At 51.7% G+C, this 13,361-nt stretch overlaps 1 protein-coding gene across 7 annotated transcripts in view; it reads right to left on the bottom strand.

Annotated features, from left to right (window-relative positions):
- Positions 1-2,072: 2,072 nt before the first annotated feature.
- The window catches only part of Mapkap1 (MAPK associated protein 1), a 221,560-nt gene continuing 210,271 nt past the window's right edge, over positions 2,073-13,361 (bottom strand). For all 7 annotated transcript variants that reach the window (XM_010613545.3, XM_010613541.3, XM_033759243.1 and 4 more), the window contains 2 exons: positions 7,426-7,523; positions 2,073-3,434 (listed from right to left, as the gene is read on the bottom strand). In XM_010613545.3, coding sequence (XP_010611847.1) covers positions 3,309-3,434; positions 7,426-7,523 — 224 coding nt within the window. In that variant the 3' untranslated portion in view covers positions 2,073-3,308. The remainder of the gene's footprint in view (positions 3,435-7,425; positions 7,524-13,361) is intronic.

Raw genomic sequence — 13,361 nt, forward strand, 5'->3', positions numbered from 1 at the left:
GAGCTGGGATTACAGGCATGTGCCACAATGCCCCGCTTATGTGACTTTCAATCCTCAGTGGTTACACTCCCTGGCCCGCTGGAGTAGGTGTCACTGAGTGATTCCGGCCAATGGCATGTAAGTGGCAAGCATGCTTCCCAGTGCTGTGTCCCCTGCCCCAGCCTTTGTGGGAGGCCGATGTGGGACCTGCGGCTGACTCTCGAGCCATGGAAGCAGGGAGGCTGCTGGTTGACACTGTGGAGCTGGCCTGCCTGTTGATGCTGACAAGGCCTCGCCACACCCTGGGAGGACGGAAGGGAAAGGGGAGGCCCACAAAGTAAGGTAACTCACCTGCAGCAGACAGCAATGCAGCTGGAGTGGCCCGGCCAGTCAGGCTTCTGCTTTGCTTTCGAAATCATTGGGTGAGGAAGGGCCGGGCGGGTGGAAGGCCAGTGTGACAGAGGCCTGGGGGATCCTGTGACAGAGATGGTGGGGGGGGGACCTAGGGGCCAGGAGGGAAGACAGGGAGACACCTACTCTGTGTCCAGGAGCTTCCAGGTGGGTGTTTTACATTTTTTTAATTTTCTGGAAGATATACCAAACATTAATCCAAACTGCACCTCAACCCCATCCCCTCTCCCCGGGGTGGGCTGGGGTAGGGTCTCATGCTTCATTCAATTTAGGCTGCAGGAGCTTAATGGCCCACCTGCCTCAGGTGTCCGGACCCCAAGAAAGGAAGGGGATTGTCAGGTTGCATGGCACAGAGTGTCCACTGGGAAGCTGTGGCTTTTCCTCTCCATCAGGCTGGGGGGGGGTGGCACGAGCTCCCAGCTCAACTGCTGCTCCTCACACTCGGGCCTTTGGCCTGTGCTCCACTGCCCCTCCCACCTCCTCATCTTCTGCCTGCCCTGCACCCTCCCTGAGCGTGCTGGGCCCCACAGTGCCTGTCTGGAGCTCACGGCGGGGTGACCCGAAGGCCACTCGCCCACCCCATGGCCTGACTGAACCCCCTAATCTAGGGGGACAGAGTCTGAGGAAGCAGCTGGCAGGCTTCAGGGAGGAGACTGCAGGGGGACTGGACTAAGGGCTCCCAGCACCTCAACTCCGCAGGGGCACCCCTGTGACAGGAACCACCGGCGGGTACACGCAGCTCCCACGACCCTGGGGTGTGCGTCACCCCAGAAGGGCCAGCAGAGCTCAGCTAATGCAGCACCTTCACTGCCCAGTTAGGAAGCAACTGTGGAGGCGGGAGTCCACGTGAAGAGCGGGGCCATGATGCCGGCCGCTCATGGTGTCTGGGGCCAGTGAGATGACCCAATCCCTGAGTCCTCACTTTGGAGATGGAGGTAGTGACAGGGACAGCCAGACCATGGACAGTGAGGGGAGGGGCACAGACCACGGCCTGGGCACAGCAGGCTTCCCCAGGGGGTGCAGAGGCCCAGCCACGAATGAGCAGGACAGTGGCTTCAGGCACCACTGTGGGCAGTGTCCACACTGGCACCAGGCTGGGAGACCTTCTGGAAGCCGCATTGGGACGTCAGGTCACTGGGCTTCATTGGGACATGCTGAGCTCAGGCTGCGCCAGCCTGGCTCTGAGGATGGCATGAGATGCTTGTGTCCTGGGCCTTGCTTTAAAATCTGGGTGTGGAGTGGGAGGAGGGGACGTAGGACAAAACGAGTATCAAGTTTTGGGGTCTGGCCCAGCACTGGTCATACAGCGGTCCCCTGAAGTCACTCCTTCATCTGGATGCGTTTGACAGACTGTGCTGTGTCGCGAGTAAGGAATGACCAATGTAGCTGGAGGTGATAATTTCAGTGCCACCCCTGTAACGGTGGTGCAATTCAGGCGCTGGGCACCAAATGCCAGCCTGTGTCACCGGGAGACCCGTGGAATCACAGTCTTTAGCATCATGCACTCAAGACTTCAGGAACTCAAAGCAGTATGCCAAAGATAGTGTTTGTATGACATTTTTAATAGTATTTTAATATTGAATATGTCACAAGATTTAATGACCAAATTAGTCATTTACATTTTTCAAAGATATCTAAATATAAAATTGCTAAAAATTTAAATACAGATAGCAAGCTACAAATAATATTTCTTTTAGAAAAGGGTGCTCCTGTTGGCTGAACAAAGGGCAGAATGAAAGAGGAATTCATTAAAACGATCCCTGTGCAAAGGAACACTCTTGACTTTGCGATTGCTGTTTAGACACATCTCTTCCTGTACAACGACTTAAAAAATGTTTTAAATGCAGGTCCTAAGTGAGACATTTGGCCCTTGGCCCTGGCCGCGGACAGTACGTAAGGACGTCACTGGGAGACCGGGCGGGGCCCGCAGAGGCATCTGGTGTGGACAGATGTGTGGTAACAGGAGCGCCTCTGTCTGCCGGGACACGGCTTCTTCCGCTTCCGGCGGACAGCAGCTTCCGGTGGGCTCGCACTGGGCATGCGCGGTGAGCGAGCAGGCGGGAGCGCACAGACCCCCCAGGTCGGGGCACCTCATGTACGTCTAACCGTCGGCTGGAACTCCCACTTGCTATAAGAAATGGAAAAGACCATGCTGGCCGGCTCGTCATGACCCGAAGAGCAGCCATCACCTCCGACCCCCAGCGCCCCATTTGTGAAGCCAGAGGCGCTGGGCCACGGAGAGAGGGCTTCTAAGGGGAAACGGCCCAGCCTTGGACACGCAGCGCCAGGTCCTCCTTCCTAACTTTTAGTACGGCACTATCCTCGAAGCAAATGCACTCATTTAAACAAATGGCATAGTTAAAACTATTGACTAAGCCCTAAACATTTCTTCTGAGAAATCGAACCATAGCTTTTCCAATCTGCCCGTTCAATATGGGAACAGATTTTAAAGGGAATAACATAATCAATCCTCCACCCCAAAGAATGGTCCATCATACCAACCATGATAAAGAGTACACCTGTTTATTAAAAGTGGGGGGAAAAAGAAATGTACATTTTTGTTCTTCGTTTGCTTTAAGAAATTTGATCAAGTTGCAAGGAAATGTCTGGCACAGCTATGTACACCCTCTGGCGGGGTCGTCGGGCAGTGAAGATGGCCTCGTGGCCTGTGGCCCCTTGGGGCTGGTCTGGCCCCTGGGCGTCACTAACTCAAAGCCACCGCGGTCCATGTCACGTCCTCTGCACACCAGCCTAGGTACCCCACCTGTACCCCTTCCCCGAGAACGCCCCAGCTCAGGGCCCAGGGCCCAGGGCTGGCCTCCCCCAGGCACTGCAGGATGTGGGGTGAGCTCTAGGGCCACTTGGCCCTGGCAGGCGGGCTCCGAGCTGCAGTGACAGATTGAGGGTGGAGGCCAGTGTCACTGCTGTCCTGATTTCTTTTCCTTCTGGAAGCTGAAGCTTGTACGTCTGTTCAATTTTTTTTGTTTCTGAGCAAAATAGTCAGCGCGGGCAGTGCTTGCTCGTGACTCCAGGATGTAGTTAACCTAGAAAGCAAGAGGACACACCTGTCACTTGCCAGTGCCTGCCGCTCGTGGGGTGAATGAAGCAGGGCTAGAAGGAAGGGTGCCCACGGCCAGGTACACTGTTGTGGCTGGAGTCCCAGGCATCAGGGCCGCCACTTTTTGCCCTGGATGACGAGGCTGGTCTGGTTTGCTCAGGGAGAGGTAGGGCTCATGTCCCTCCTTGGTGCGTGCTGCCTCCCAGGGGGCCACGCTAGACTTGCTGGCTCTGCTCCCTGCCTGCCTTGGAGCCTGGGCCCCACAACCTACACAACCACTACCCTCTGCATCTGAAGAACGAAAACATCACAGTGATAAAAAACTCAAACGAAGCTCTACACTTAGCAGGGGGCTTCCTACTGCACCATTCACAGCAGCCAGCCAGGGCTCCTGGACAGGAAGGAGAGTGAGGCTCAGAGAGGAGGGAGGACCCAGGAGGCCAAGGTCACTGAGGAGTTGGGACAAGGCCACCCTGTGCAGCACCCTAAGCCACAGCTCCCTTGACCCCCGGCAGGCCTCTGCCTGGGCTAAGAACACTTTCTCCACACCCTCAGACTTCTAAAAGTTAGACTGCTGGTTAGAGGAGGAGCCAGGCCCATGCAGGCTTTACTCTGGTGCTCAAGGGAGGGGCTGTGACAGGGACCAGAGCTCTCAAGGGGACAGCACGCGATGGCCCCCACACACCCACACTGTCCCCAAACTTTCCGCTCTGGTTGCTAGCAGCAGGCAGTGAAGGCGGGTGTGTGGGCACAGAAGGCCCGACATGCCCGGCCACTGCTTCGCCAAACCACCAGCTGAGAGCAATCAATCATGAGCATGGGGCCGGGGCCGACCCGGGACAACGCAGACAATGTATGGAAAGCGGAGGTTTTATCTTTCTTAATAACGGCAAACTATGGGTCACAGCGTTTGCACTCTCAGTCAACCTAGTGTTTTCAGTGTATTTTTGGTACACAATTTGATAAAAGCATTTAAAAATAATCCTTAACAAGCCAATTATTTCCTAAATTTATTATCTTTAGGGCTTTGTGATAATCACATAGATAATTTTAATGGAAGATTAATGTAATAATCAAAAGATAAAAACGCCCTTTGGTCTGCCATTAGCTGGTTAATATGCTGTGGCTTAAAACTTGCACAATTTTATGCACTGTAGAGTGTTTCACTTTCAATGCATTTTACAGCTTAAGGCATAAAAATATAGAGAGTTTTCATGGTCAATAAAGCCACAGCTTCCGTCATTCCATCACCAAGAGAACCCGATTTGAGGAGCCCAGTGATTCCTTAGAGATTCATTTCTGAGCCTGCAGAACTGGGGACCACACAGAGTGTGGCTCAGCGGTACCCCAATAGGAGAGCAGCCCTTGGGCTCCTTGGCCACTTCAAGCCCAGGCTCCACTTTTTCAAGCTCTGTGGCCTTGGGCTTCCGTCTACACTGTGGAGCAGTGGGCGAGACAAGATGGGACAATGTACATAGAATCATATATAGTTGGTATAAAAAACTGGGAGATTTATATTTCTACATGGAGGAAAAGAGGAGAGAAAATAACTTGACGGAGGGCTGCCTGAGCAGAACAGCTGTTCTGACAGCCTCTGGCTCTGACTTCCTCCTTTTAACTTCGGCCTACAGCTGTCCTCTGACATGGAAGTCCTAACATGCATGGTTCCTTGAGTCTGAATCTGACCCTGAAAAGCCTCTGAGGGACACAGGGCTGGGCCTCAGTCACCTAGAGCTGGTACACTGCACAGAGAGAGGCCTGACCCTGGGGGAAAGGTGGCTGAGGCTCGGTATTTAAACTGCTATAAAAATCAGAGTTAGGGAAGTGAAATTCAATCTTCCAGCAGACCACGATCATTAGCTCCGAGTAAATCAGGCCTGGGCTTGCTGCAACCCTCCTGGAGTCTCTTGCATGATGCAGTGTTTCTACAAACATTTTGATATGAAAACAGACATTTCAGGGGAGGCGACAGGCCTCAGGGATTCTGCAGCAAGCATCTGCTTCGAAGGAGCATTTGGTCCTGTAAAATGATTTCTTTGCACTTGATCTTCCAGAGTCTCATATTGAAGTCATAAACCTGTGTTTCTGTCATCAATCTGCTGTTGTGAAAATTATTTTGATGTCAAACACAGGATTATAATTTTACTAGAATCCTTCTGAAGTCTTGAATATTTTAATGCTGGCTATAAAAATAGGTCCAGATCCTCTCCGGGTACTGGAATATTTCTTTACCTACTCCCTAAACACCTTGCACAAATTCCTGTGGCTGTTTGACGGTGATCTGGCAGGTAACTTAGCTCAGTGGTGGCCAGCACTCCTGGGTGGGCACTGGGTCCCCTGGCTCACAGGGGCTCAGTCAGTGGCCTGCAGACCCCCACCTTCCATCCAGTGACCATGCCACTCTACCTTGGCCCCAAACCATCCTCCAAGCAGTTTCATCCTTTTAATTCTCACCTATCACTTTTGAAGACCTTCTGCAGCTGTGGGGACTCTGCTCAAAATGTGCCCGTGAAACAATTCCACGGTGCTGAAGTCTCCCAGTCAGTTCCTCAAGGCTGCATAGATTTGAGGGATGAGGAACCTGCAAACCTATGCTCAAGTTCTGGTGCTGCTAACTTACCAGCATCACCGTCCTGGCTAAGTTTTTTTCGTACCAGGGATTGAACTCAGGACCTTGTGCTTGCAAGGCAGGCTCGGTGCCACTGAGTTGAATCCCTGGCTCAGTTGTTTTGTTTCTTTCCTCTTGAGCCTCATTTTCACCTAGGAAATGGGAACGATTTCACAGGCTTGTCTCACAGAGTTGCGAAGATTCAGCGCAAGAGGACGGGTGGGGCCTTTAACCCAGGTCCTGTGCCGTGCAGTCCCGTGGTGCACCTTCACTACTCCTATTACCTGGTGACTTAAGAAGAGACTGAAGCACACCCAGGAAGAGTTAGTTCCTCTTGTCTTATTTTCACTCTAGCAGCATTTTGGTGGTGGTGGTGGTGGTGAAACTGAGGCCCAGAGAGGTGAAGCGAGCTAGGGCCACCCAATTAGTGGTTAGGAAACATCTGGGATTCTAACCCCTCCTCAGCCAGATCAGCTCTGCTTTTCCATCTGGTCAAATGACCTAAGATTTGGCTGAAGGAAGAAGCCTCAGTGTAGGAAAGGCCTAGGCTGCTCAGCCCGTGGGGCAATGGTCAGCAGCCCGGGCAGTACCTGGTGCTCCTGGGAAACAGCAGTCCTGCCTCCTGCAGGGCTCCCAAATCAAGACCCAGGCAGCCACTATGCTAAGCAGAGCTGCTCTCATCAGCCTTGCCCTGAGGTGTGGTGTGGCCTGGCTGCTCCAGCCTCCTAGCCACCCTTGAGCGCCCACCTCCACCCTCTACAGCTTGGCAGCAATCTACTCTACCCCTCATTCAGGTTCAGCTCTTCCGCCTCCCTAATCCACAGCCAGTCCGCTCACCCTTTCCACATGGCACCTCTGTGGCTATTAATATCCTGGTAATGGTTTCATTCTGTCTCCCGATAGAGGTGGAACTCTCTGGAGACAGGGACTGGACGGTCACCATGGTATCCTAAGCAGTAGATGGGGCCACGGAGGGTTGTTTAGGTCCAGTAACACACAAGCCAAACTCAGTCTGGGTGTTTTGAACAGGCTGAGAAAAATCACCTAGAGCACAGCCGAGGTCGTCTCTGGACCATCATTTCCTCCGAGTCCACTCCAGGAGCCTCAAGGAGCCACTGACAGTTGGAGGAAAATGAATGGCGCACAAAAAGAACAGGCAGGACTACTGGGCAGGGGAGAGGAAGCTGACAGAGGTGCGCTTTAGCAGAGTGGGTGCAGAGCTGCTGAGCCAGGCTGCGTGGTCCCGGCCTGCGTGCTCATCATCTGAGCAGCACGGCTCCTCCTGTTCAAACCTGGATACAGGCGCCTGGACTGGTGCCTGAAACAACCAGCCCCACACACCCTGTCCCCTGGGCAAGAAGGAACTTACCTTGAGTACAATTTCATTGACAGCAGCAGCATCAGATTCGAAGTAGAGGTGTTTATAGTCGTGATTGCTTAGATACGTGAGTTTAAATATTGCGTGACCTGGAGAGAGGGAGAGAAAGAGGGGCGATGCTGGCGAGTTCCCTACAGGGAAGGTTCCCGCTTGTCCCACTCGAGTGGACGCAGGTGGAGGCTGGGCAGCAGCCACTCTTTGCCGGAGTCCACATCGCAGGCTAGGTGTAAAACGGACTACAGAAAGGAAAGATCAAACGGCTAGTTGGGCTCCATTCCACCCTGGAGTGTGTTCAGGAGAGGGCCAAGGCTTTATGGAGATGCTTCTACAGAACAATTACATGCAAAAGGGAGTATTTTTAAGATAGAAGGCCAATTAACCCCAAATTATCACTCTAAAAAGAAAATAGTGCTTAAAGTCAACTACACGAGCTACAGAAGGAGCAGGTCCACAGCCAAGCTCTCACGGAGGTTTCCCCACGGCCCGGCTCCTGCTGGGAGCTCAGAGTCCTGCCTGCAGGGTATTCTGGACTTGGGACCCGAAAGGAAGTGGCTCCCAGAGGCCCGGTCACTTCTACCCTGGAGGGATGGGGATATGGGTGCCAGCACTTCAGGAAACAGATCGAAGCCACTGTTCTGGTCCTCTCATATAAATCTGACCCATATCCAAATTCATTCTTGTTCCCTGCCAACGTTTTCAGAGTGACACTGTCGTTTCTCAGATTGCCTCTTGGTCCAATTTCATGTCACCCCACTGCTTCTACAGACCACAGGCCCCACCTGGGGTGTCTTCTCCCACTGACCTGTAGAGAAAAGCCCGGCCCACTCTTGGTGACCTGGCTCGCCTGGTGCCGCCCCAGGTGCATCTTCAAGCTACATCCATAGCCCCTTCCTGTGTGGCCTTGTCAAGATCTGCTTCTTGCTTAGCCACACCTGCAGCCGGGTCTACACTTCCTGTGTAGGGACACTGAGCAGCTCTCCTGGGACAGTGATGCCAGCCTGCCTGGCCTGCGCGGGACAGAGGCTAGGATGAGGGGCTTCAGGACTTCTGGCTTCGGCTGAATGTGAAGCTCCTCCAGCTCACCAGCACACTTTAGCAGCCAAGAATTCTGCTGAAGTTATTTTGAAGCTGGTCTCCATTACTGGCAGCCAAAGGAGCAATGCCCAAGAGAGACATGTGCCTGGCGAGCCTGCCTCAAGTGCAGGGCACCAGGCCCACGTCTACCACCAGCCTCCCCAGTGGATGTAACAGACCCCAGGGCCTGGAGATTAAAATTCAGCTTGTCCTCTCTATTAGGCCTCCTCATCCGTTGCCCTCTTAATTGAAGCAGTGGCTGGTCATAGTTATTAATTAATAATATATCACCCAGATTACTGTAAGTTCACCTCTTTCCGGGAGAAGTCTTCTTAGGGACTTTATTTACAGTAGCTAATTTTTCAGAGCTCCAAAAATAAACTGATATATGTTGTACATTTGTGGCCAGAAAAGTTGAGCTACTGGTATTTTATCCTGGAAACATCATTACGATATACTAATTGTGACTATAAATCCTATATTGAAAAAAATTAGCTAATAATTTCTGAAAAACATCACTTTCAGTCACTTGACAAATTTAGCCTGCTTCTAAATTGTGCCCTTAAAGTGTTAGCATTCTTGACTGGAAGCTAATCACTCTGTTAATATATGAATTACTGATTTCTGATAAGAAAGCGAACCTTCTTGAACAGAGGCATCTCTGTGTGTGTGTGCAGTCATCTTCACAGGGCCCATCCCAACCCTGTAGGCCTGGCTTGACACAGCCATGTGAAAGAACAATGCAGATACCTTTGCTGGTCATGCTGTGCCCAAGCAGAGCCTTCTATGAAGGACGAAGGGCTGTGAAGGACGAACAGAGACACCCCCAGCCCCGGGGGCCTTGCTGCTGACACCTGGCCACTGACAGGCACAGACACCAAGGCCCGGGGCTAGAAAGGACCAGAAGGTCTTGGGGAGGCCTGCAGACCTGAGCTTCGGGGTTCACTGACCACTCTGATAAGTGATCTCATGCGCGGTCTACACCACCTGCTCCCACTCGTCACTGACAAAACAAAGCCTCAAGATGTGGGAAGTATGTTTTGTCCGAAAATCTAAGGCACTGCTAAAATCATCCTGCACTTTGGGCAGTCAAATCCTGGCATGTGTGTTGTGTGCTTGCATGGGCCCGGTGGCACCTGGCAACTGCAGGCTCATTGAGGGAGGCCTGTGCATCACCTGCACAACAGCAGTGAAAAGGCAAAACAAAAAAACCACCCCAGGGCTCCTGAAAGGCTGGGAGCCCCAAACACCACTCTATTTCGCTGTGCTTAGCGGCTGTGTCCCTTCCCTGTCCACTGTGCTTGTTCCAGTGCCCAGCCGAGGAGAGAAGCAGGTGGGAAGCACTCAACATTGAGGGCCTGGGGAGGACCCCACCTGCAGGGCTGTTTGTTCTGTGAACATCCCAGAGCCACAGTAACCGCCAACTGGGAGACTGGGAGGCTGCCAGGAGCAAGGCTGTTACTTGGGACAGGGTCGCAGCCATGTTCCCACTCATGTTGGGCCACAGGGTTGATCTTTTTCTAAGGGAGAGGGTTCTTTCCCTTTCCTCCAAGAGTTTTGGCTGGAGCTTTCCCTCACTCCAGGCTGTTTTGCTGGGTGACCAAGAGTGCAGATTTGTCAGTTCAGCCTCTGCCAGGAGCACAGGCGGGTGCGAGGGATGGGGACGTGAACCTCTAGAGAGTAGGAGGACAAGCTAGCATGGGGCTGGGGAAGGGCCCTTGGGGACAGAGTCTTGGAGGGCTGACACCTGAGTCACCTGGGAGGAGGGAAGGAGCTGGCTGGGTAAGAGGGGTATAAAGAGGAAGGCCAACAGAGCAAGGACAAAGCACAACAGACCGGCTGTGCAGGACCAGACAGACCAGGCTCCTCTGTAGGGGGAATGGGAACGCCTGCGTTCACCTGCTGCCGGGCCACCGGTGGGCTTGGAGCACAACAGTGAAGTTAGGCTGTTCCTTCTGGGTCTCCAGAGCCCTGAGGCAGAAAGACCAGTTGCCACAGTCAGTCAGGAAAAAGTAGGTGATTTTGAACTGGACAAGTACAGAAAGGGTGCTGAAAAACAGACTGACTTGAGAACTGCAGAAAAAGTAACAATGGCAGGACCTGGGGACAACTTTACCCCAGAGCGACAGCTAATCATCAGAATTCACACTTTATAATTTCGCCCAGCCCGAGACCTACATATATTCAAGTGTAACAAGCTAATTGTATAATTTCATCCAGCCCCAAACCTATATATTCATGTGTAACAAGTTAATTGACCTCGTGCTGGAAATAAATCTATCCGTAAACATGAGCAATTTATGCTACATGGTCAATTTTTACCAGAAGAGTCTGGGAAGATTAAACAGCGGCATCTGAACATGGCTGAATGGAATAAGTAGTGCTGTTATCACCTCAAGGTTTCCCCGGGAAAGGAGGAAGAGGCCTGGAGGGACTGTAGCACAGTCCACCGGGGCAGGTGTCCCAGGGCATGAGAGGGAGGCAGGTGGCGGTTACCCTTGAAAATTCAAAGAACACCAGCAGTTTCACAGGAAAGGGGTAAACTATGGGAGCATATTGGCTGTATAAAGATGTGGGCTGAGGAAAATTACATATCAAATACTCAAGTCAGTTCAGATCATCTTCCCTGGACTACTGAATTCCATTTGGAAATTAAGACAACGGCTTGCACTGCCGAGGGAAAAGCATGAGCCCAGAGTTGGACCCGGGCAAAGCCGTCTCCCCAGAAGCCCAGGCTGCCCACTGTAAGGGCGCCTGCGGTACCTGCTAGACATCTCTCGTGTGTTCACACACGCCTCTCACCCATGTGCCTGGCATGACACGAGTGGTGGTAACTCTTACCCTGACGGAACTGGTATTTGAAGACGGAATACTTGTATTGTGAAGATTTTATTTTTAATCGGGTCTTCTCCCAACAGACTTGCTTTTATCGTGCTGTAGGAATGAAGTGAAATATAATGGTATAAATGTGGTATCTGAGCACTGGTCACGTTCTCAGCGAAGACAAACTATACATCTGCTTCTGAATATTGAAGTGGAAATCTGGCTATGTAAAAATATATTTACATTTATGTATCTTTTTTCAAAGTAAACCAGAGAAGATGGGATGTAACACTGAACAGAAACTAATTAGCGGCACAAATGTCAGAAGTGGAGACGTTTGAGCTGTAATTTATCTTCTGCATTATGCATTTTAGCTGAAGTGAAGCAAGAGGCTGTGCTGAGAAAACAGGTTCCCTGGCCAGTGTGCGCAGCGGTGTCTCCCAAAGGCTGTGCCGCGGCTTCACTGGCCAGGGCCGGGGCCTCCAAATCCAAGCTGTAGCCCACCTTTGTCTAAGACCCTCAGTGGCAACGCTTGCCAAGAACACCAAAAATAAAACTGCTTTTCTCTTTTCAATTAAAAATTATAAAAGAATGTTAAAAATTACTAGCGATTCAGAAGACAAGGGAGAAACCCTCCACATTCCATCCCATAGTTGCAATGTCACGGCACAAGGCATTTGCAGTCACTTTTCTTGTCATCCTCACATTTTCACAGGTCATAATCAGAGCGACTATTAAAACTTGAGCATTTATTTTTTTGAACTTAACATTTTCTCATAGCTCTATCTGTGGTATGGCAGAGTCTCCATAACCATCTCTTTCAACAGCCATAGTTTATTCCAACAAGGAGATGTATGCTACGGCTTGTACCAGCTCTGCTGGGCACCTGGGTTATCATAAAACTGACGGTATTGTAAAGGCTACTACAAGGAATCGCGAGGCTTTGGATTCGTTCTCAGTTTCTTTGTATCAGACATAGAGGCTTTTAAAATGTTTTCCTTTGTTTTGAGACAGAGTCTCCTCAGTCACCCAGGCTGGGCTTGAACTTGATCCCCCTGCCTCAGTCTCCTGAACAGACAGGATTATGGGCATGTACTACTGCACCCACTAGGCAGTTATTTTGTAAAACTTGGATTGCTTCTGATCCCTCAGGTCTGGCAGCAGGCAGAGAGCGCTCAATGGACTCCTTGGGGGAAGTGACTGAGAACACACTGTTTTGGGCGGGGCTCTTCTTTCTCCAAGTCCCAGGAGGCTCTTGTCTCGGGTTGGGTCTCCCCTGTAAGCAGCGGTTGCGAGCTGCCTTCAGAGAGCTTCAGTTCAGTGTAATTCACCTGGCAAACGGCGCACCCCACAGTGGTAGAGGCCCAAGGACTATGGAAGTGATCACGCCTGGGCACTGTGAGACCTCTGATCTCTGCAGTGGGGCTGCATCTGACCTACTTACACTTCTGCCTGCATCTTTCAAATGCACTTTCCTCACTCTTTGGCTCCTTCCTATAAACATAATTAAGTCCCTCTAATTATAAAATCTCCCATGGCAATGTGATTTCCCTTCTTCCTCTAATTTACTGAAAACACTCCTGCTAAGGTCACTATGCCCTGGATGTCGAGAGCTTCAGTAGAGCCTTCTCAGCCACTTCTGATTCTTCCTAGTTGCCGCCGAGTCTCCATGGAGCCAGTCGCCCGGTCTTAGATGCACTTCTCCAGTCACTCTGTTCCTCATGACCTTCTCCACCGGCACCCTTCCCCAGTGCGGCACCCTTCCCCAGTGCGGCACCCTTGATTTGCATCTCTTCTAACTCCGCTTACTTCCCTTGGATTTTATTTACGACTTCTCTCTTATGGATGCCGGACAGGTATCTGGCCGAGACCCTCCTTCAGTGTCTCTGCGTCTGCCTGCGGTGCTGTGACACCCTCATACGGCCTGCGCCCGAGCTCACAGCAAGTTCGCTCAGTGTCCCGAGAGGCCTCACGGCACACCAGGTCCTGCTCCAGGCACATGGACCCCTCGATAGTTCTCCACGTTCACC

Source organism: Fukomys damarensis, unplaced genomic scaffold, assembly GCF_012274545.1.
Source record: "Fukomys damarensis isolate Sample0158 unplaced genomic scaffold, DMR_v1.0_HiC HiC_scaffold_36, whole genome shotgun sequence".
NCBI classification, from domain to species: Eukaryota; Metazoa; Chordata; class Mammalia; order Rodentia; family Bathyergidae; genus Fukomys; species Fukomys damarensis.